A 23,975-nucleotide genomic window follows, 5' to 3' on the forward strand; every position below is an offset into this window, starting at 1 on the left:
CGGGGAGCCCGGCCGGCGGCGCTGTCACTTCAGCACCAGGAAGTAGGTGGTCCAGCCGGCCAGCAGCAGCGCCCCGATGAGCACTGTGTAGCTGAGGAGCACGAAGGCGAGCAGCTCCCGCAGCAGCTGCAGCACGTGGATGGTGGACGAGGCCGGCATCGCCCTACGTGGGAGGCCTGAGGACCTGTGGGGCAAGGGGAACCCGGGAGACCCTGAGCACTCAAAGAGGACGGTCCCCTCCCTCGCCCAACCTCCACTGGACACTGAACAAGCGCTACTGAGCCAGGCACTCTTACAGGCGGTGGGGAGACAGGAGGCTAGACTAGGTCCCCGCCCTCTAAAGAGTAAACACGATTTCCTAAGGCTAGGGAAGCCCAAAGTGCTGATTTTCTTCACAACAACCATCTGGACACTATGCATTTACACTATAGAACTCTTTCAACCCAAAGTTCCCCTCGTTCTTTGGCTCTCGATCTGGATCTGAGCTGGAAAGAGAAGTCAGACTGTTCCCAGCCCTCGCTGCTGCACTGGTCTTCATCCTCGGCCCTCTCCTCCCACCCACCTCCTGCATTTTTAATGTTGTGAGTGCTACTAATGGGCTAGTGGAATCAAGCTTTCTTTTGCCATCACTCAAGCTGCGGCCCCAGCTGTCAGTGCTGCTTGGGAGGGGAAGGGAAGAGAGATCCATTTGGGTAAGGGGAAGGCAGCAGGCCCTCATTGCAGCCCTTCTGCAATTCCTCTGGCCCCAAGGCTTATCAGCTCACAAGAGTTTGAGGATCTCTGCTTTGTGGTTCGGCGTGCTTGCCCTTCTGGCCAGCCGGGATCACAGGAGTGCCAAGAGGTGGGTATCAACTTGGTTCTGGGCTCATCTCCTTCCCCACTGTGCTCTTGTGCATCCTCCAGCACAGATGCACCAGGTGCTAACAATCACAGACCAGTTTTTCATCTCCACTGCTGCCCTGCCCAGCAGCTGCCCTCAGTGCCAGCCACCAGCTTCCCTCTCTCCCCATTTCACTCACTCGGCAAGGTTTCCAGGACTCCTCCACTGTGGCAGCTCCGTGGTCCCTTTCCCGTCTGGCTTCTGAAGGTAGGCTTGTGTGCGCCCCAGCGATGGCGGCAGAGCTGAGAGATTTTCAGGCAGCAGCTGCACTCACCAACTAGGTGTGGTCTAGAGACCAATCACATCTCCACGTGGTCCCTGAGCTCTCCAGAAGCTGCGCACAGGCAATCCCAGGCCAGGCGGGGCATTGGCAACCCTGCCCGCCCGCCCTCTGCCTCTGTCACTACCACAGCTCACAGAGCTCTGAGGTTCCCTGCAAAGCTCCTGACTTAGATGGGCTGAGCAAGTGGTACCCCAGAGGGTCTTTCATGATCCCCTTGTCTTGCTTTTCTAAACAATGCAGGTGGGAAATAGTCCAAAATCTCTTCTAACTCACACTGAGATCAGTTCCATCCTACTCTTGAGTCTCAGAAAAGAACCACTGTACAAACAACATTCGCTTACGACTGTCCCACTAAAGCAAAAGCTCTTGCCTTAAAAAAAAAATGCAAGTCTGAGCATTCGTGTGTGTGAGAACCCAGAGCTCAGAGAACCAAGAGCTCCGAAGTGCTCGATTCTAATTTACAGAGGTTAGCAATTTAGACTCCCTATGTGGTCACCTTCCCAATGTGCCCACTTCCAGTTTCAGCTCCTCCAAATGTGAGGCAAAAAAGAGCCAGTCGGGATTTCAGGCAGTAAAGAACAGACCCTTTCCCAAATATAACGATGAAGGGAAAAGAAAGCACAAACTTTATGCTGCTTCTGCTGCTTTTGCTTTTTGTAGTAGTTTGTAGTTAGACTATGTTTTGACCTTTAAAAATGCAGGCAGTGTGGACATCAACCCTTTTATCACCATCATCATCCAGAAGCAAATGGCTTTTTAATTTGATCAGGATCTCTTATTATCAAATCATTGCCCCGCTGCAGCCAGGCTGAAAACAGGAGCAGAACATTATCAAGCTGCACAGGAAGCCAGTGAGTTAGTAATTGCTCCCCCGGAGAACTGGTCATCTGGAGGGCTCTGTGTCCTGCCGGGTCACAGGGAAGGAAGGATGGCTGAGATTTATACCCTCACCCGAAACCAAAGTAATGGATGAAAAAGGCTATTAAATAGGCCTGATTTTGTTCCCTTTTAACTCTCATGTCCTTAAAGGGATATCTCAAGGCAGTTATGTGTTCTAGTCTTTGCAGCCTTTGAGGTATTGAAACAGCAAGAGAGCAACTGAAGTTGAGAAACAATTATGTAGCTTGGAGTTCATATGCATTCATTTAGAAAAGAATCTTGAGAAATTTTACATTACTGCCTGTTTTTTTTTTGACTGATGAATGACAAAAAGGCATTCTCTATTTTCTATAGTATGTCCTCATTAAACCATATGACCGATAACTCACAGCCTGTTCACAATTCATGGTCTGTGTGACGCCTGTATTTACACACCTTAACGTCCTTATCACAGCCCCTCTTCCTGTCTGCTTTAGATACTCAGTTTCTTCTGTTGTTTTTTTTTTAAAGTACTTCTTGAATTCAACTCTGCTTAATATGAACACTTCCTCCTGGTGACAGGCCAGTCTTTAACGTACAAGTGAGAAGAAGAGAGAAACTGGCATGTCATGATTAACCATAATCCACTTCCGGGGAGGGCAGAGCGACAGTGGACCATCACATGGAGATCCTCCCTTCCCAGTTCTCTTCAAGAATTACAGGTGCTGTTTTTAATCCTCCTCCTCCTCTTAACCAATACTTTCATTTTACAGTTAAACTACAGTTCAAATAGTTATTCCTCTGTTGGCTAAAATTCAAGTGTGCAGTAAGACACAAAACAGTGCCTACACAGACTTCTTTATCTATGCAGATTTCTTTTTTGTGGGACAGCTGGTGTGGCAGAACTGTCTACCCAACTAGACAAAAGTCCAGACATGATGTAAACAATCCACCCTCTCCAGGAATAAATGTACCATTCACATACCCTTTTTCTCAGTAAGGGCATACTCCTTTGAGACAAAGGCTGCTTCAAGTATTAAATGAACTTACACAAAGGCGTGTAATATATAATTATCCACCTTTCTATTTGCATACAAATGAAGCAATTGTTGTTTTGAAGTCTGCTCCTGAATGTGTTTTTAGGAGCTGACCTAACTATGCTTGGAGCAAGCAAGTATAGAGTCCCGAGTTGAATGCAGACACACAAGACACCACTGAGTGTCTGTTCACAGGACAAAATGCCAGCCAAGCAGACCTGACTGAACTTGAATTGAATCCCATGAGCTAAAAACACTGAGGGACAAGGTGGATTTCATTATCTAAAGCAGCCGAGGCTGACAACCGCTGGGGCCAGAAGGTATAAACTAATCTCCCTGGGATAACAAGGATTTGAAAAAGGATTGTAAAAACAGGAATGTCTTTAAGACCTTTCCAAATACTGAATGTCAAATCCACGAGAAGCTAATCTTTTAAATATTCCTGCTTCTACCCCTCATTCTTTTATTAAAGAGATTCTTGGTAAAAAATACACAATTTCTCCTTCACTCATATAACACACCGTGTGCTAACAGAATTCCACTAATGAAAAAAAGTGGGGGAAACAGGTATGGGTACTAATTAACAATAGAAATGACACCTGCGGAGGGACACCAGCCCTGGGCAAAGAGGGCGAGCAGCTAATTGTGTGGAGACTTGGGCAAGGGCTGTGAAACCATCGATTTGGTCCCCTTCTTGGCCTCCACTCCTCCAGATGCCGGGGTGGAGCAGGAGGGAGACTTCCAACTTGCCACCAGCACTCACGCTCCTCTGTCCCACAGCCTGGCCGTCCCCGGCAGGGAGGGGCAGCTCCGGCTCCTGGAGGAGGATGAGGTCACCAGACCAGGGGCTGAGACGGAGCTGGGTGTTTTCAAGCAAAACGAACGTGAGAGGCCGAGTATGGAGAGGCCGCGGACGGCTGGGGAAGCAGCAGGGAGAGGGAGCTGCAAGATGCTGAGGAGGCCAAGGTGCTGGCTGGTGGGGCCCACGATGGGCAGTGAAGAAAACCGCCGGCCTCTACCACTGAAATGTCTTGGAGTTAATACCACGTGCACTAAGAAAGTGTCTTTGAACGGTTACATTCTCAGGAAGCCGCTTCCTAACTATTACGCTCCTCAGTGTGAAAAGCCCTTGCTCAGTATGGGACCCACACTGACGTGGCGGTGGATCAGAGAGATCATAAACTTTGTTCTGGGGAAAGAAGCTCCCCCAAACCTCCTACTTAATAGAAACAAGAATTGAAAATGGAAGGCACCACAACTTGCCTTAATAACTAGATAAGACAGAGACTGGTGACACTGAGGGTACAAGCTCTGCAGAAGAGGAAATCTCACCTCCGTGATTGCAGCAGCTCTAGGCCCCAGCACTTAACCGCTGCCCTGGGCATGACGTGCTTTCAAGAAATTCAGCACTATTTATTAGAGGTTGGACTTTCCCCTTTTATTTTCATTTTTACCTACTTGGTCCCTGCTTTCTTAAGAACTACCCCATCTGTGCAGCTGTACAGATTACCCATCCCCAACATCCTTAAATATTTCCAGAGGTCCCTAATGAAGATTTTCAGAGCGTTAAAAACTGGTATTTCTTTTACCCAGGTGGATTCTCTTCCATTCTTCTTTAAGAAATTAGGGACACAAAAGAGAAGCAGAAAGGAGAAAACAGCATAATTTAAGAAGCTGACCCCAACGGCAATTCTGCATTCTGGTGTTATTCCTTTACGGGGCTGTACTTCCTTCCAGCAGCTTCTTCAAAGGAGCAGTTTATTCCGCAGTTCCCTTGTCAGTCTACTTTGAACGCCCTAGAAAGGTTTTTCCATGAGCGACTCTATCCAGCTGGCCCCGTTCATCAGTTTAGTGGTGGCAATTACATACTCGGTACCTCCATCTTCCAACTGGGAAAGGAACCGCAGGGCAGCAATTTCAGCAAAGGTCACACCCCCGAGGAAAAATATCAGAGTGACTCGGTTTTCTCCTGGCTGACCTAAAATTCAAACATTGCAGAACTAAGAATTATTTATTACTAATGCATCTTATCCTACCTCTTAAAAAAAAACTGCACTGTTCATAAGGAAAAAAGTCATACATGTCTCAGTACAGACCAGTCATCTGACACTCAGGAACATGATTTTGACCTCAGGGTTTTTTCTAACTTCTCAGATCATCAGTTCAGATGCTGAAAGCTACTGACAAGAGAAGTCTATCAGACTCTGACTCCTAAGTACTTTACAAACGTATTTTACAAAGCAGTTGCACAATACGCAAAAACCACACTAGCAATACGAGATTATCTGTGGATACCGGCCACGGACTTACGTTTCTTCTGCAGTCCCGTGGGCAGTGGCTGCCGCTCCTCGAAGTGGGGCCCCGGGAGGATGCGGAGAACTTCCTCGATGCTCCGCCAGCCGGGCCGGGAGAGCAGCTGGGCCAGCCGCACACTGAGCGGGGCATAGCCACTGTACACGTAGGATATGTCTGTGGGATTCTGTTAAGTAATCAGAGGGAAAAAGCCTGTAGAGAGAGACACAGAGTAGCTACCTGTGGCTTTGGGGGTAATCCAGAAACACTTGCTTTGGCTTTGAAGGCAGAAACACAAACGAACCCCCAAATATCCTGCTCCAATCCACCCCTGCTGGGCTCTGTTCTTAGCAGCCAGGGGTTCATTTTTGACTCAAAGCTTGAAAAGCCATTCAAGGCATCTCTAGGTACCAAAGATGAAAAATTATTACTTGGTTTGGCAAGAAAGTTCTTGGAGGGTAAAGTGGCACTCTCTAGCTGAGAATTACGACCTGGAACCCAGCAATTCTACTTTTAAGCATTTATCACACAGAGGGGCCCTTATGCACTCCAGGGGAGAAAAGACCAAAGCACAAACGTATTACTGCAACACTGTGTACCAGCAAAAGACAGAAAACGACCTGAATTTCTATCATTAAAAATCGGTCAAATCAGGGGGAGGGTACAGCTCAGTGGCGGAGTGTGTGCCTAGCATGCATGAGGTCCTGGGTTCAATCCCACTACCTCCACTAAAGATAAATAAGTAAAAACTTAATTATCTACCCCACCCCCCCAAAATGAAATCTGTCAAATCATAAAATAAGGTATATCAGCAAAACCATTATGCAGCACCTGAAAAAAAAAGTATGTATCTGTATAACTGAATCGCTTTGCTGTACACCTGAAACTAACATTGTAAATCGACTACACTTCAATAAAAAAGAATTTTAAAAAAAAGTCAACAATCAAGTGGAAAAAAAATCCTCTTGGACTTTTACTAGGATTGCACTGAATTTATAGATTAACTTGAAGAATAGTTAAAATCAAACTACTAGTTATTTTTATCCAAAAAACCCATTATGTAGCAATTAAAAGGAACTTAAGATTGGGGTGGGTCACAGAAGGCTCTTCAAGGTAAGCAGTGGGCGGGGTGGGGAGAGGCTGGTCCGCACAGTGATGAGAGCAGAACTCATATATTATTTACATTGTACAACACAGGAATTGAGGCAATCGATAGTCCCACTGGGGAAAATAATCCAATTTTTCTATTGAGAGAGGAGACTTTAATTATTAGCTTTTGTGGCAAGAGGCAGCCTAACAAAGTCCCTTATGAAAAAGATACTAACTACTACATATAAAATAGATAAACAGCAAGTTTCTTCTGTATAGCACAGGGAACTATATTCAGTTTTTTGCAGTAACCTATGCTGGAAAAGACTATGAAAAGGAATATATGTATGTGTATGTATGACTGAAACATTATGCTGTTCACCAGAAATTGACACAACATTGTAAACTTCAATTAGAAAAAAAAATCATTAAAAAAAGAAAGAAAAACCAAAAAAGAAAATAAGAAAATACGAAAAATGAAATTTTGAAAGACCAGAATAAACAATAAATATAAAGCAAAGAGCATGCTACTTTGGAGACCAATAGTTTAGAATATGCACCATTTGTGTAAAAGTGTTAGTCTAGACGTAGAACCCTTCCGGAAGGACCAGATTAAAAACTGGTTACAGTGGCTGAGGGGAAATTGGAGTTGGATGTGGAGGGAATTGGATTTTTCACTGCTAGCTTTACTTTTGTTCTGGATCCTTTCCAGATCCTCTGCACCCTGCCCCCGTGCTCCATGCCCAGGAGGCGGACCTATGGGCCCCGCACCCACATGCTCCTCCATGGCAACTGGAGCGTGGATGGCAGGGTGTGGCCGGGGTCTCAATGCCCTGACTTCCTCTCTGTGACGCTGCTGGAGGCTGGCTGTGTCCCTCGTCTGGGCAGCTCTGCACATAGCTTTTCTCTCCAGGTTCTGGAACAGATCTCTAGAACAGCTCCCTGTCCCTGCCCTCAGGCCTAGGCTGGTAAGGGATGCCCCCTGCACTACCCCACACTGGTCCACCCCACATCTTTATAAAACTCTCCTCAAACCTCCACTGTGAGAGCACCCTCTGCTTCCTGCTGGGATTCTAACAGACCCAACCCACAAATGAATGACTTTCCCAGAAACATTAGGAGACCATCTTTAGAAAGCAAGGTGGGTGTACAGATCAAGCAGCAAACGTCATCACAATCAAGCATTAACTGGTAACGGAACTGAGATGAAGAAGAGGAGGGGCATCTTACTTGTTCATTTACATCATCCATCCAGAGGCGTAAGGTTTTCCGGATGGTTGGGTAGTTGTTTCGGCCCCCGGTCTGTGGTTTCAGCAGGCCCGCCTTCTCCAGGTTGTGTAAGGTCAGTATGTGCTCATAGCCATAAGTCTGCAAGAGAAGTCGTTTGGCCTTGATGTCAAATCAGGAAAAAGGTTTCTGCGACTTTCAGAAAAAGAGCACTGGCGACAGATCAATCAGGTTCTTACTTTGGGGCACGTTACTGAAGTCCAGGCAACAACTGTCCAAGGGCACAAGGCTGGGCAGCGAGGAAGCCCACCCTACAACTGCGGGCAAGTTACAATGAGTCCGGCTCACTGTCTCAAAGAATAATGTAAGGTTTTTACTTTAAAGCAAAAGCAATTACTTTTGCTACGACATATGCAACTTTTTACTTTAAAGTAAACTTTTACTTGAAAGAATTTATGGGGGGGAGGGTATAGCTCAAGTGGCAGAGTGCATGCTTAGCATGCACAAGGTCCTGGGTTCAATCCCCAGTACCTCCTCCAAAAATAAATAAACCTAATTACCTCCCCCTCCTGCCAAAATAAAAAATAATTAAGTAATGCAATAATAAATAAATACAATATTTTAAAAAAGAATTTATGGACCCAACTTAAGCATCAAATAAATTATAGTATATTTTTCTATGGGATATAATTAGCTATTTAAAAAAAGAACGAGGCAGTATATACATCCTGATAAGAAAGATCTGGATTTATTCTCGAAGGACAGGAAAATATAATAATAGAATACTGTGTACAGTAGGATTTTATTTCTGTTAAAAATAAGCTGTAGTAATAAGAGTAGTAGCCAACACAAAACACTTCCTATGTGGGGGGCACTGTTCAAAGTGCTTTATAAACGTTAACTCAGTCGTTCTTATAACCCCCCTCAAGGTAGATATTATTATTACCTCCATTTTACAGAGAAGTTTAAATAACTTGCCCAAGGTCACACAGCTAATAAGTAACACAGCTGGGTCTTGGGGTTGGTGTCGCCCCACGGTCTGTGTTTGTAAACATTCTCTGTACTTAAGCGCAAAGGGAACCTGGAACCACACAAACTGAACTGCCGGCGTTGGTCCCATCGCGGAAGGGAAACGGGTCGGGGTGGGAGGGAGGCAGGGAGGTTCACATTTTGCACTGTGTACTTCTGCTTTATTTGAATGTTACATGATGAAAATGCACGTGCAGTTTGGGTAATGTTTAAAAAGGCTAAGAAAAAAACGTGAATGAGTATTTCATTTTCACAATAACGTTATTTAATGGTCACTAGTAATAGCAAATAAATAGTGGCCAAGACATTTTTAAACAAAGAGGAGGATTTCAAAAACCATAGTGGACTTTTCCTTATTATAAAGTAGCAGAGGCTTCATTTCAGTAAGTCTGCTAAGGAACTGATACCAGAAATTTGCGAAAGTTCCCTTCCTCCATCGAACAGTCTGGAGCAAGGGCACGGGCTTCAGCGCTGGCTCTGCCCCTTCCTAGCTGGGTGACCCTGGACAAGTTACGCACTACTCTGTGCCTTGGTTTTATCATCTATAAAATGGGAGTGGTAACAGTATCTAACTCAGAGCACTATCGTGAGGATTTAAACAAATGAATACATATATAAAGCTTTTCCAACTGAGCCTGGTACAGAGTGAATACTCTAGAAACATTTACTGTTGTTATTATGCAAACACAATAAACAATGATCGATACCAAGGACAACCCCTTCAGATAGCAAAACATTTAAAAGACAGTGTAAACAATATACCAAAATAGCAGTTTTTTAAAAAGATGTTTTCTCCCCGGTAAGTTAGTAATTTACAAAAATAAACTGACCTGCAGGATTTCTCTTTTGTAATAATCCAAAACTTTTTGTCTGAGCCCACTATTGCACACGGACTGGAGGCAAACTAGTCTTAACACCTTGATCAGCGGGTGCTTCTGGGCAATACAATCCTCGATGTAACTGTTGACCTGGAAACCAAGGACACACAGGTGCCAGCGATCGGTTTGGGGACCTAGAGAACTTGGTATTTACAAATAGTTTTCAAAGTCAAATAAAGGAGATGTGTGGGAGAACAGCTCACTCTTTTTTCACTTTCCCTAAACCCTCTCCAAGGTAGCTCCTCCAGCCCCCGCCACCACGCAAACACACCAGTGACTGGGAGGACAAGCTCGGGAAATCCTAAGGCCTGTCTGGACTCTTCTGTCCCTACAGACAACCTCCTGAGAGGCTGCTGCCTGTCTGGGGTGTGTGACCCAGTCTACTTTAATAACAGCAGGAATTTATCAGCATAAAGTAGCAGGAATCTTTTTAGGAGATGGGACTTTTCATAAATTGAATAGCTTTAAATTTAGTCATAGAGGTGGCTACCTAAAGGAACTATACAACAACTCCCTGAGAAAGCATATCTATTGATTTATCTATGACAGCCCTTAAAAATCTCTGATTTTAGGGGCTGGGTCTCACCTCTCCGTGCACTGCAGAACGTCATCTTAAATATTTGATACTTGATAAAAATCTCTATTTATACATTTTGCATTTGCCCTTAAAAATATGTAGGCAAGGCCTGGGAATCAAAGCAATTGCTCTTCTTGCTGTAATCTTACGTTTGATAAGATATCAATTATTTGTTAGAACAGTTTTATTGTTCACGTACCTTATCAGTGTCTATTCCAGACATAAACTCCTGCTCCACTGTTAGTTTATCAAAGAAGTCTTCAGAAGCTAAAATGGAATTGGCAAATTTGTAACTAAGAAATTAAATGTTAATGCTTTTATACACAGAGCATGGTTAAGAAACAAGACCCAAAAAAAAAGAAAGTAAATGAAGTTCAAATTGTCACTTGAAAAGAATCTTCTTAGAAACATGGAAAATGCTACAACCCTGGATTCCTAAATTATATTTAGAGATAGCTGACCACTGGACCCCTCTGCCGCCCTTAGGACTCACGTAAGATCTAAAGAATTTTCCCTCAGTATCAGTGAAAGGTAATTTCCCAAGAGCATTTCACTTTTATCATCAGAGCCAACCCAGTTTCACCTGATTTCCACTTCTATTAACATGCTGATCGCCCACTGTGGGTCGGGTGCCCCTAAGGAAACACAACTGTTACCCAGATTTGGGTGACATGGCAATCCACACGTTAATATGAAAACAAAGCACTGATTTCCCAATAGTGTTTTATTTAAGATTCAAAGTATACTTTATCAAACAAGGCATTGAACAGTCTCCTCCTCGGCTTCTACAGCCTCTGTTTTAATGAATAAGCTTATCTTCGTTGTAATATATGTCTTCCAAATCCTTAACATGTGCCCTCTACCAATCTGCACACAGTCTTCAAGGGAAAAACAAAAATGAAAACAGAAACATTACGCTGTTCTAATTAGGTAATCCTTAACAACAGGGGAAAAAAAACAGACTGAAAAAATTAACTGCCTTGTTATGAAAGCAAATTTATGGAAGAACTGTTTTCTCTCTTTGATAGTCCAAATATTTTGTCATATGATTATTCTAATAATGAAAAAAAGACTGAGTCAACCACAAATAGAAAGTTTTTAACTATAAACATGTGTCCTTAATTAACACTGAGAATCGCAGCATTAAATCAGAGCTGACCTTCCCAAGGAAGCACGGTGGTGCCAACGACCGAGGGGTCTAACGATGTGTGTGCAAGCCAGCCCCGCTGAGCGCGCCCACTCCCAGCGATACTCACTAGTGACATCTTTGATTAACTCTGCAATCGACGTGTGGTTGGCGAGTGAGCCTCTCGCTGCCTGCATGTGGGGCAGCTGCGAAACGAACTGCTTGATTTCCCCAACTGTCTTGGCGTTGTGCCTTTCCTAAAATGTAAAACGGCAGAACCATCGCGCGGGGAAGGTATTTTATTTTTAAGTGCTCTGTTTCTGTATTGCTTAGAGGACATTTAATTTACGTTAATTCGAAAGAAAGAAGGGAATACAAATAAATCAGGCCAAACGGACCTCCAACATTAGATAGAAAAGCAGAAAAGATAAGCTCATTGTGCCTGATAACTGCATTAGTACTTCTTTAGGGAGCAAATGTCCCAGGTTCTGTCTTCCTAGGTGCCAGGGCATATGTATTGTGATTAGCATTTGTGAGGTCAGTGCTAGGTTATTAACAAACATTTCTGAGTTAAAAACTGAAACGGGTCGGGGGGGAAGGTATAGCTCACTGGTAGAGCATGTGCTCCGCATGCACAAGGCCCTGGGTTCAATCCCCAGTGCCTCCATTAATAAATAAATAAATAAGCCTAATTACCTACACCCTTACCAAAAAAAGAATTTTTTAAAAATGTGGAAAATCAGTAAGATAGCTCAAAAACAAGTTTAAAAAAATGAAAATGAAAACATTATGTTAAGAGGGGACGCTAAACAAGTTTCCTCCATAACAGAAAAAAATCCATTCTTACTGCTGAACCTCAGACTTGAATACTGTCCATGAATAAAGTGACTCTTGCCCAGCAATGAGAAAAACTTTTTGGCAAAAGTTAGTAATTTAAGACAAAAATAACATCAGAAACTTGAAGAAAGTCAATTAATGAATATAATTCCCAGGAAAGATGAAACCTGGAAATACATACTCAATAGAAAAATCAGTCTTCAAAAATTCTCCCAACTTATGTTTCCAAAGACTAAATATGCAGAGTTCACCATCTTACTGAATTCCCATGTTTCAAAAATGAGCCTAACCAAGAATAAACCAGTGGCCGGGCAAGTGGAGGCAGGAAGGTGATAATGGTGCCGCCAGTTTAAAAGCTTGGGGCTGCTGGGACTTCACTGTCATTATCACCTACCGCGGGCATGTTGGCTAACCCGGGAGCTTTCGGTCCAAACAGCCAGTTCCATTATAGAGGGTCTGTTATTTATAGTACAGCTGGCTTCCTCTTAAGTTGAGATAGGAAATAATTAAAAAGAATGTAAAACAAATGCTTATGGTGAAAGTTTGTAAACAGCAAACACTACCCCTTCCTCCTGCAAAAGGAGAAAAACTTAACACCTTTCTCATGGGTCTGGGAAAGAGTTTTAAAGGAAAAACTTGGGTCCTCCAGTGGCTGAGTCTGCAGTCTTCTTGGGATAAGAACTGCAGCCCCACTTAGTGGCTGCATCTTTTGGCAGCTCTTCCTGCCACGCTGGGTGGGGTGGGCGGTCCAGCCCGTGACCTACAGAAGCGGGATGCCGACCAAACCATCTCACCTCAAAGGCCGCAGAGATCACCTTGGCTTTCTTGCTAAGCACGGAGCCCACTGCATTGAAGTTTTTATCTCGGATCTCAGCATACAGCTCCTCCGCAGAATTCAGCTGAAGCTTCTTTGCTTCCGTGGGAAGATCCTTAGCACCATCGCCCTGCTTCTTAGGTGCGAATTTCTCTGGAGGTAACTTCACGTAACCTGAACAACCGGGGAGGGGAACATGCCTCTGTGCGCATTTACTGGAAGAACCAATTAAGTGCCAGGCACAAAACAGCATTTTCCAACTGAGGAGAGTAGGGAAGCCGGCTTCAGGAAAAAATGGCCTTCCGCACTGAGGGTTCAATTTTCCCACGATCCAAGTACAGGCAGGATGCAGTGACTCTTTACTATTAATATCATGGTTCTACTTTTCTTTGGTGGCACCTATGCAAATCACTGCACCAATGGCCAGTTCCTAAACTTATTCACAGATTAGACCACCTTTTCAAAAAATTTACAAGGATCTCCCCATTATCTTCCGGTGTTTTTCAAACCAGGTCGTGTCCCATTAGTGGATCATAAAATCAAGTTGGCGGGTTGCAGTTAGCATTAAAAATAAATAACTAACTAAAACAGCAACTAAAACATTAAATACTACAGTGCATCACATGGAGTAGGGAAAGTTTTTGTTTTTAAATAAAATTTTGCATCAGTTTCACACACACATATAATACGTGTGTATATACTGGATCATGATTTAAATATACTTATTATGGGTTATTGTCCAAAACAGTTTGAAAGCTATCACCTGAAGGCCAATTTGAGCCCACTTCCCATTTTTGTAAAGTTTCATTGGCACAAAGCCACCCCTATTCTTTACATCTCATCTGGGCTGCCATCACATGACAATGCGGAAGTGAGATTCCACAGAGGCACTGCAGGACCTAAAATATTTCCTATCTGGCTCTTTACAGAAGTTGCCCACCCCGCTGGAGAATAAGCTGCCAAGTCTCTCAGCAAGGTATCCAGCTCCTCCAATAAGTAGCCTTAACCCTCTTCTCCCACCTCTGTTCCTGCCAAACCAATTTAGTTACCATTTCGGGAACACCCCACATGCCCTCATGACCCGCCTGTGGCACATGAGCTGGTTTAATTCTAAGAAGTTTGGCAATATGAACCAAGGGCCTTATAATGTTAACACCTTTTGACCAAAAAATCCTGCATCAGAGAATGCAGAAAAAGAAAGTAATATGGTATACAAAAAAATTTTTATGTATACAGATGCTTTTATTACCATAAAACCCCCAAACAACCTAAAATGCCAGCCCCGGTGTGACCCACCGAGCGGTTTGCTCAGAGGTCACTTAATCTTAGCATCTGCAGGTCAAAGGTCAGCATTATAAATTTTTTTTTCCCAAATATTCTCTGATTTATTTGGAAAGGAAGAGCCTTCTTTTAAAAAACAAACAAATGGCCTTTTGGGTATTTTTATCAGATTTCCTATTAGTAAAAGTAGATGTCATTTTACTCACTGTTCTGAATGCCATAAATTTCATCAATGAGTCCCTCATACGTCAGCTGAGTGGCAAGAGGCGTTAACAAATCCACGTTCCGATCGAGCAACAAGAGGTTATCAAAGACGGGAAATATTGAGTTTTGGCTTCCTGTGAACTCTCTCTTCATCCTGATCATCATATTGGCCACTTGCTGGAAACAAAACATTGGATCAGGTTGGGCTGTCCTGGGAATGAGCAGGACATTTAAAAATTCGAATGAAAAATGGAAAGACAATCAAAAAAGTAAAAAAGGGGAGAAAAACCGTGGAAGGTGAGACTGATAAGAAATACAGAAAAGCATTCACTGTTGGCTGCCGTTCTAACACTTAAAACTTTAGCCAACAGGAGCCACTACTTCTCAACGAGGCATAAAACCAGATAGTCTTGTTTTGTTATTCTCAGTGGTCCTGGACTATAAAGTCACCGTGACAGCGATACTGAACCACTGCTCCGAGGGGCAGTGCAGGGTTAGGGTCCCACAGGCCTCTGGTTATAACACTTTCATCATCTGATCAATATATATCACAACCTTGTTTAATGTGTGTATCTGTTTAAAGACACACTGTTGATTCACTATCACTCACGCCTGAACGAAGCTCATCTAACGCATGTGGTTTCTCCCTTAGGCACATCACAAACCTTCCTGCGCTCCGAACACGAGACACTGCTTCGGTAACACCCTTGGGGGCCACTTTGAAAACAGCAAAATCATCAACAAAAAAAGCACAAAAACACACACACAAAAAAAGGTGGCACTGAGTAGTGCACGGCACTATGTAGTGGCAAAAAGGACGCCTGTGTACGGTATGAGCTGAAGCAAGAAAGCATGGGGTGGCTCCATCTGATCTCAGCTGGGAACATGCACACTGGACAAGTCAACTCACTGCCGCTCTGGGCATGTCCGCAAAGCATTGTGAATATCGATTCTGGGGCTATAGATCAATATTAGCAAGCAGGTGAATCCCCCCCCGAAAAAGAGTTGACTGTGTTTGTAAACAGTTTCCCCCCTTTCTGCGTCCCGGGGGGCCTTCCTTCCCCACCAGAACCGTCTTGCCGCTTCTCACCCGGGCGCACTCTCCTTTCCCAAAGATCTGGGGGATCGTGCCGTACAGAGCTTGCAGGGTCATCAGCCCCTTGGCTGCGTGGTATAGGCTGGTCTGGTCACTCTCCAGGTAGCACTCCTGCGGGCAGGGAGGAAGGGCCGGTTACGGTCAGGCACGGTCAGCCGGGTGCCCCGGGGGGCCCGGGTTTGTCTGGCGCTGGGATCCGGTGGTCATTGGGTAAGACCTTCTCCACTGACTCCCCACTTTGCTGGGGAAGCTGGGGACCTGAGCCCATTTCACAAAGCTGCTGTTTGGCAGCCCAGGCTGTGAGGCTGACAGCTCTGCCATCGGGGTGCAGCTAGGGAAGCTACTCCCCCAGGGCACAGCCTTCTGGAAGAAGAGCGTTCCTCTTAGTTTTTCAGCTCTTGAATAAACTACAAATGGGTTCTCTCAGTCTGGTAGGACACTGTGGGAGGGCCACACGCTAACACTCGTAAAATGCACATATTCTTTGACCCCTTAAATACCAGATGACCCCACAGCAGAATACTTGGCAGTGTTCACAAAGAACATGAGCAGATTTCCAGATACACAAATGAAGGCCATAACATCTTGAGAAATGAAAAGGGGCAGCTGAACGATCTTTAGAGTGTGATCTCATTTTCAGAAAATAAATTTTATAAAGGATATAAAATTATGCTTTTTTGCATAGGAAAAAAATGCTAAAAAAATACATACAAAACCAGGTGGGAAGTGAGAGGAGAGACTCAGTTCTGTTTTCTGTTTTTTGTTTTTTAACATTTTTTATTGATTTATGAAGAGACTCAGTTTTGAAGCTGGTAAGTGAGAGCACAGGCTCCAGGCTGTCTTGATCTGAACCCCGGCTGTGTTACTTCCCAGCTGGCACCCTCGGCCAGTTAGATGACCTCTCATGCCTTAATTTATCCTTCTGCAGAAGGGAGTATATTTGACACAGTGTAAGGATTAAATGAGAAAAACACATGTAAAATATTTCATCCCAGCACCTGAAACATACAGTAAGTGCTTGATAAATGTTAGCTTTTATTACTGGAAATAGTTTGGTTTTTTTTTTTTTTACAATCATCATCCACTCATACGTTAAAATTGGAACACTGTACCAGACACCCCTCACCCACCCTCCCAGTGTGTCTCTAGCCTCCAAAGCCAGGTGGGAGGGGACACTGGCCGGATGAAGGAAGAGAGGGTGGAGCTCTCATACACTCTGCCCCAAGGACAGGAGGGCTGTCCCTGCAAAGATCCTGCGCTTGGTCTTTACTGAAAGTCTGTCCAGTGGCTCTTCCAAGTCTAGTGATTTTAACATTTCAGACTGTGACACATCAAAACCAAGAACGTCCAAAGACACACTTTCTTGAAAAATTACTTAAAACTCCCGACTGGAGCAGAGCTGAGATAAAAACTCAAGAAAAAAAATTAGGGAACATCTCTCAAAATAATATTCTTTTATTTTAATTTAAAAAGTTTTAAAAGACAAAGGCATTCCTTTTATAATTCCATCTTTTATAAAAAGACTTAAAAGGTGATGACAGATGTTAATCTTGCATTTCTGCTCTAACATGGGGTGGCAGTGGGGTGATTATTTGTACTAATAGCCCCCTACTCTTCACCTGTGGAATTTCACACGGTATTTCAAGCCATGAAGCCATGAGGACATTTTTGGAGGGAGTGATGGCTAATGGGCAGGGGGTTTCTTTCTGAGATAAAAATGTTCCAAAATTAGACACTGGTGACAGTTACACAACTCCGTGAATATAATGAAAACCACTGAATTACACACCTTAAAAGAGTGAATTTTATGGTATGTAAATTATGTCTCAATAAAGCCATTATTTAAAAAATTAACTACTTTATAATTGGAAATGTCTACATGATAAAAGACATTAAAATTAAAGTTAATAGGGAAGCCACAGCCTGGGAGAAGATATTTGCAGCTTTTATCATACACAATGATTAGTATTCAGAATATATAAAGAATTCCTCAAAAAAGAAAAAATGGGCAAAGAAAATGAACAAGTAATCTGCTAAAGAGAAAAATCTTAAATACCAATAAACATATGAAAAGAGGCTCAGCTTCACAGTAATCATGAAAATGCAAATTAAAACAATACTGTTACCAGAAATCGACACAACACACTGTAAACTGACTATACTTCAATAAAAAAGAATGCACAAAAATATTGTTGATGCTCTTGGATTGGAAGAATCAACATTATTAAAATATCTGTACTACCCAAAACATCTACAGAGTCAGTGCAACCCCTATCAAAATACTCAGGATATTTTTCAAAGAACTAGAACAGATAATCCTAACATTTACATGGAACCACAAGACCTGAATTGCCAAAATAATCCTGAGAAAAAAAGAACAAGCTGGAGGTATAACCCTCCCAGTCTTCAGATTATACTACAAAGTTACAGTAGTCAAAACAGTGTGACACTGGCACAAAACCAGAACATAGATCAATGGAACAGAATAGAGAGCCCAGAAATAAACCCGCACACTACAGTCAATCTACGACAAAGGAGGCAAGAATATATAGTGGAGAAAAGACAGTCTCTTCAACAAGTGGTGTTGGGAGAGCTGGACATCTACATGGGAAAGAATGAAATTAGAACATTTCTCACACCATATACAGAAATAAACTCTAACTGGATTAAAGACCTAAATGTAAGACATGAAACCATAAAACTAGAAGAAAACACAGGCAAAACACTGACATAAATCACAGCAATATTTTCTTGGTTCACTCTCCCAAGGCAAAAGAAATAAAAGCAAAAATAAACAAATGGGACCTAGTTAAACTTAAAAGCTTTTGTACAGCAGAGGAAATCATCAACAAAACCAAAAGACAATCTATGGAATGGGAGAAAATATTTGCAAACAATGCGACCAACAAGGAGTTAATTCTCAAAATATGCAAACAGCTCATATAACTCAATAGCAAAAAGCCAAACAATCCAGTCAAAAAATGGGTAGAAGAGTTGAATAGACATTTTTCCAAAGACACACAGATGGCTAGCAGGCACATGAAAAGATGCTTAACATAGTTAACTTTACAGAAATGCAAATCAAAACCACAATGAGGTATCACGACACATCTGTCAGAATGGTTATCATCAAAAAGTCTACAAGTAACAAATGTTAGAGAGGATATGGAGAAATGGGAACCCTCCTACACTGTTGGTGGGAATGTAAATCGGAGCAGCCACTGTGGAAAACAGTATGGAAGTTCCCTAAAAAAGTAAAAATATAACTACCATATTACCCAGCAATTCCACTCCTGTGTATCTATCCAGAAAAAATGAAAACACTAATTTGAAAGATACATGCACCCCAATGTTCATAGCAGCACTATTTACAATAGCCAGGACAGGGAAGCAACTTAAGTGCCCATCAATAGATGAATGGATAAAGAGGATGTGGTATATTTATACAATGGAATATTACTGAGCCATAAGAAAGAATGAAATACTGCCATTTGCAGCAACTTGGGTGGACCTAGAGAATATTATGCTTAGTGAAGTAAGTCAGACAGAGATAGACAAATACTGTTATATCACTCATATGTGAAATCTAAAATACTAAGACAAATGAATGTATATACAAAACAAAAACAGACTCACAGAAATAGAAAACAAACCAGTGGCTACCAGTGGGGGGAGGGGCAAATTTACTAGTTTGTAATTGTAATAACCTATCATGGAATATAATCTGCCAAAATACTGAATCACTATGCTGTACACCTGAGATTAACATGACATTGTAAATCAACTACATTTCAATTTTTTTCAAAAAGGCAAACCAATTTCGTGGACACCGTCATGCTCATAAATTTGGCAAAAATTTAAGTCTGACTTTCTTTTTTAATAAAGAAAATGCCAAACGTACTTTGAATGCACCTTCTGATTCCATGGATAAAAGATCCCCGTCGAATGGGATGAGATCCAGGCTGTACTCCTCTCTATGAATGAAGGATCCCAAAACACCCAGATCCTTCAACCGCTGTTCGCACAGCAAGCTACGTCGTGGCACAAACAAAATATGGAAATCTCTTGCTGGGCCACGTCTGTCTTCACTGCAAAAGAAGTAACATTTGTGAGCTTATGAGCTCCTTAGGGTCACAGACGATTTCACTTACTCTATTCCCACTGCCTGGTACACAGTTGGCACTAAATAAATGCTGGTTAGATAAACATATGAATAGTGACTTTCAGACCCAAACTGCTACAGTTGCCTTCTCACTTTCTCTTTACCTACCCGTCTATCCCCTACAGGAAAGCAGCATTGATTCAGAGCCTGTATTTCTGATGCATTTTCCAGCTTTCTCTTATTTATGGGGCATTAAAGCTCTCAGATTTACTGAAACAGGATTATCTGTGTCTTATTGAAAACAAATGGTTCTTTGACCAAACCAATACAGTAATAGAGTCTCATATTAAAATGAAAGATCATCCCTGACTCCTACTTCTATTCTCCTTGACAGTGGACTTCTCAAAATAGCTCATATGCTTTTATGATTTCAGGGCCCACATCAATCGATTGTACCACAGAGTGCAGACTGGGCTGGGAGAGCTTCCTCTCTAGACTGGATGCTTTATTAAATTTTAATCGGCTCTTACTTACTTTGCTTATGAAATTCAAGCACACTATGTTCAGTATATTGAAAAATAACCGTTAGCGGTTTTGTTTTTTAAATCAGAGTCCTTTCTACTGATACAGGTCCACACTTTCAGCTGTCCTGAAAGAACGGAGTTATATCACGATCACGCTCTCAAACTGAACGTCCCAAGATACCCATTCCGTCTTGTATTCTTTTGTGCCTTTCCTAGTCATCTGAAAGACCACTTTCCAGTGCATTGGCAAGAGACAGGGTTTGCAATGAAAAGCTCAGGACATTAAAACCATTAGAAGGACCAACCTCTTTTGGCCCAAATATAAGCTCTAAGAGATACCTGAGCACATTTTCAGCAATTATATCCATCAATTCTAGCCTGGGTCGGACAAAAAAAATTATATTCTTGACATCAGCTGCTGGCAAACGACTTCCTTTAAGCGTGAACATTTTTTCCACTTCATGTTCCTAGGAAAATACACAAAAGATTAACAAAACCCCTGACATTTACATATCATATCCAGACTCAAGACATCATAAACACTCCCAGCAAATGCACATCAATACTTGTTAATAAAATTTAGATTTCCCAAAACAAGCTGTATAAAGGACAAGGTTGCAGGACGAGGTCACTCCTATTGTATCTGAGTTTAAATGACTCCCACAGATGAACTATCAAAGACACCAGGTGACAATTACCTAATACAATGCTAGTAATTAGGATCAGTATAGCATCACTGGCCAAGGGACCACTGTATACAAAATGTTAGTCAGGCATTAGCATCAGTGTTTATAAAGACCAAACAAACTTGCAAACCAAGTTACTCAGGAGGAAATATACAACCTTATTATTATTGTTAAAGTACAGACTTAATCTCTCAACAATCCCCAGGTAGCTCATTTACCTTCAGTAGTGAATACTGTGCAATCAAGCCAAACGGTCCTGTGAGGTACTCATCCCAAACTATTGCCTATAAGAGGGGAGAAACATTCTCTTACTACAATTAATATCAAGAATTTCAACAACATCAACAGAAAATAGTAGTCATATGTAGTACAAATGTGGGTCTCAAACACTGAATTAACAAAAATTATAATTGGACCTGAGCACATTCATATCCTACAGGTCTAAAAAAGTAGCATCAGGGCAAGTGATGCTACTGTTGGTCATGAGAAAGTTAAGACTTAATCACTGTCCTCAAGAGAAAGAAGGAACTGTAGTTTGTCATGTATCTGTGTCACGGTATTGATGACTAGACTGAACCATATGGAAACAGCCAGTTGCAACGGTTTGATCTAGTATTTTATATATAAGCATCATATAATCCAATTATAAAAATTAAAACCTCTGATACAGGTATTACAAATACCTTTTTAAATTGAAGTTTAGTTGATTTACAATGTTGTGTTAGTTTCTGGTGTACAGCATTGTAATTCAGTTATACATATATATTCTTTCTCATTATAGGTTATTACAAGACATTGAATCCAGTTCCCTATGCATAGCATACGGGACCTTGGAGATATATATATATATATATATATATAGAATAAGGGAGTCAGGACTTTTTGATCCCAAAAGCCATTGCTCTGGGATCAATGAGCATTTCTACTGCTAAACTCCTGTGTCATTTGTCTCTTCCTTTTCACTTAAAAATTTTATTAAGATAACTGAAGATTAATATTCAGTTGTAAAAAACAATACAGACAGATCCCTTGTATACGTTGCCCAGTTTCCCCCAATGGTAACGTTTTGCAAAACTATAGTTCAATAGGTATTACCACCAAGATACTGACACTGATACAATCCATGATCTTATTCAGATTTCAGCACCATTTCCTGAGCTTGAATAGCTGCTAGCACCCACTCTACCCCTTGGGATCCTATTCTTTCTACGACTGATTCCTCAGTTTCCCCAGTTCTCCTTTTCTCTTCAGAGTTGTGCTGCAAGTTACTTAAAGGGACTGATAAATCCTAAGCGGAGAGGGGAGAGGTAATACCACTTAAAAGAAATTCTATAAACTCCTTGATCTACGGTTTCTGATTCCATTATGAGGTGGGTGCTAATAAACGTCTAACAGGAGAAACAATTCTGTTTTTGGAAGGTCACGTTAAAACCTCAAATAGCTACCACTTCTCCCACCATCCGTGTGAGCAGCAGGTTGTAAGGTGTTGGTGCTTCAGACTTTCTTAGGTATGATGTGTAAATACACGTGGATCGCTGCAATGAATGGACACTGGACCATCTACGTTCTTGGGCCGGGCCCGCCGCACCAGTACCAGTGTTTGCGGGGAGGTGGACAGCGGATCGGCCCCTCTGGACCTGAAAAGCACCTGACGCAAACTGGTTCGCGAGGGGCTGAGACAGCACGGTGGCCGACTCTGGGCTGGATGCCCCTCTCCCCCAGTCACCGTCACCGCCAGCTTGCCTCCCTGGAAGCCCCGGCGGACCTCCTACACCTGGAGCTCAGGCGGTCAGCGGCGGGATTAGGCCAGGCCGCACCGCCCCAGAGGGCGCAGCACACTGTCCCTCACCTTGCTTCCCGCGCACTTGTCCAGGAACTCGCGCAGCTCGCGACGCACCGCCTCGCGCAGCACGTTCAGGTTCACTCGCCCGTAGGACAGGTGCGCCGCCATCTTGCTCCCCCGCCCCCGCCCTCGCCCCGCCCCCCTGCAGGCCAACCCGGTCGGCTTCCGCTTAAGCCCCGCCGACGGACGCCGTCACGTGATGGCGCGTCCACGTGACCCGGGCCGCTGACGGCCCGCCAAACCCGGAAGCGGCCTCGACCGACGTCGGCAGGTCTTTTCCGGCCCTAGCGCCCGCCTCCGTTCCACCACGTGGATCCTGAAGAAGCTCCCCGAGACCAACCGCCCCGCCCAGACCCCGCCTCAGTCCAGGAGTCGTTGGGCGCTGAGAACGGAGTTTAAGGACGGAGACTGGAGCCTCCTGGTCCCGTTTAAAACTCACGACTTTCTTCTTACCAGCAGGCATACTCGCTGTAAAATGGTAACTTGAAACTAAACTTGAGTGGAAATCTTAAATTATAGCGACCGAAAAGTCCTGCGTTCTGCTCTTTTGGTTTGTCAACTAAAATCTACAAAAGTGGCTAGGGGCTGAGGGACGGACCCTTGAGTGACTTGTCTGTTTAGCGCTTCTAGGAGACTGAGGCGACATGGTATTTCACACAAGTTCTTTCCGACGTGGGATACAAGTAAAATGTTACCTCGTGAGTTGCGAGGATAAAAGATGTCATTTACATCGTGTGACTTATGTAAAAGGCTTAATATTTAATAATTTGCTCAATAAATAACATTAGCAAGATATGTGGGTTTCAGTACTTTGAGGTGGAAATGGCTATTTGGGACCAGGTGAAAGAGGCTTTAAAATGTTTGGTCTTCAAGTGCCTGGCTCCCTTCAATCCTTGTCCTTTGTGAAGAAGGGACTTGGTAAGCAATTACCCTGGAGTGTGTGTAAGCAAAGAGCGGGATTTGGAGATGAAGCAGTAACCAATCACATATACATACTTGGATTCTTAATTTCATGGCTCTATTAGACATTTAGATTTTAAAGTAACACCTTTCCACACATGCTGACTGTTCCATGCCCTAGTTCTCAACTCGATTTTCACTGTGGTTCTCAGCGTGTATCACAAACTCTTCTCACATGTGCAGTTTCTTTGCTCAACTGAGAATATTTTAGCACCATCTGCGAGAATAAATGTTGAGCTCAGCAAGCCTCATCATGGACTGTTAAGCGAGGGCGCAACTATGTAAGAAGTAAAATTGCCCACAGTCAGTAAAATCTCAAGCGTGCATGGGTGCAAATAAGCAAGGCTAGGAT

At 43.0% G+C, this 23,975-nt stretch overlaps 2 protein-coding genes, 1 long non-coding RNA gene and 1 other non-coding gene across 6 annotated transcripts; 2 read left to right on the forward strand and 2 right to left on the reverse strand.

Moving 5' to 3' along the window:
• Window positions 1-24: 24 nt before the first annotated feature.
• Window positions 25-1,080, reverse strand: LOC140690833 (uncharacterized). Its single transcript, XM_072952859.1, has 2 exons — window positions 1,020-1,080; window positions 25-184 (listed from the first exon to the last, which is right to left on the reverse strand). The coding sequence occupies exon 2, from the start codon at window positions 157-159 to the stop codon at window positions 25-27; it is 135 nt and encodes a 44-aa protein (XP_072808960.1). The 5' UTR covers window positions 160-184; window positions 1,020-1,080.
• On the forward strand, window positions 438-4,209 carry LOC140690834 (uncharacterized). Of its 3 annotated transcripts, none has more exons than XR_012066152.1 (3): window positions 438-581; window positions 751-2,743; window positions 3,165-4,209. It is a non-coding gene; the product is annotated as an uncharacterized lncRNA (long non-coding RNA). The 3 variants fall into 3 exon arrangements; XR_012066151.1 differs by lacking the exon at window positions 3,165-4,209 and having other exon boundaries at window positions 751-841; window positions 2,553-3,006; XR_012066150.1 differs by lacking the exon at window positions 3,165-4,209 and having other exon boundaries at window positions 751-3,006.
• A 261-nt stretch (window positions 4,210-4,470) lies between these two features.
• Window positions 4,471-22,863, reverse strand: VPS33A (VPS33A core subunit of CORVET and HOPS complexes). Its single transcript, XM_006209505.3, has 13 exons — window positions 22,670-22,863; window positions 21,039-21,104; window positions 20,474-20,601; window positions 19,410-19,596; window positions 15,503-15,619; window positions 14,415-14,589; window positions 12,908-13,101; window positions 11,407-11,533; window positions 10,350-10,417; window positions 9,526-9,663; window positions 7,670-7,807; window positions 5,369-5,537; window positions 4,471-5,036 (listed from the first exon to the last, which is right to left on the reverse strand). Exons 1-13 carry the CDS (start codon window positions 22,769-22,771, stop codon window positions 4,855-4,857), a joined length of 1,791 nt encoding a protein of 596 aa, XP_006209567.1. The 5' UTR covers window positions 22,772-22,863; the 3' UTR covers window positions 4,471-4,854.
• TRNAA-CGC (transfer RNA alanine (anticodon CGC)) lies at window positions 11,871-11,943 on the forward strand. Its single transcript has one exon. It is a non-coding gene; the product is annotated as a tRNA-Ala (tRNA).
• Window positions 22,864-23,975: the final 1,112 nt, after the last annotated feature.

The sequence above is a fragment of the Vicugna pacos genome, chromosome 32 (genome assembly GCF_048564905.1).
Source record: "Vicugna pacos chromosome 32, VicPac4, whole genome shotgun sequence".
Classification (NCBI taxonomy): Eukaryota; Metazoa; Chordata; class Mammalia; order Artiodactyla; family Camelidae; genus Vicugna; species Vicugna pacos.

Bases quoted from the DNA above. Each gene is read 5' to 3' on its own strand.
- LOC140690833 (XM_072952859.1), bottom strand. From the start codon at position 159: ATGCCGGCCTCGTCCACCATCCACGTGCTGCAGCTGCTGCGGGAGCTG.
- VPS33A (XM_006209505.3), bottom strand. From the start codon at position 22,771: ATGGCGGCGCACCTGTCCTACGGGCGAGTGAACCTGAACGTGCTGCGC. The intron at 19,597-20,473 runs GTATCTCTTAGA...CTTCTTTTGCAG, and splicing joins ATTGCTGAAAATGTGCTCAG to TGAAGACAGACGTGGCCCAG. The intron at 7,808-9,525 runs GTCAGTTTATTT...CTTCTCTTGCAG, and splicing joins ACAAAAGAGAAATCCTGCAG to ACTTATGGCTATGAGCACAT.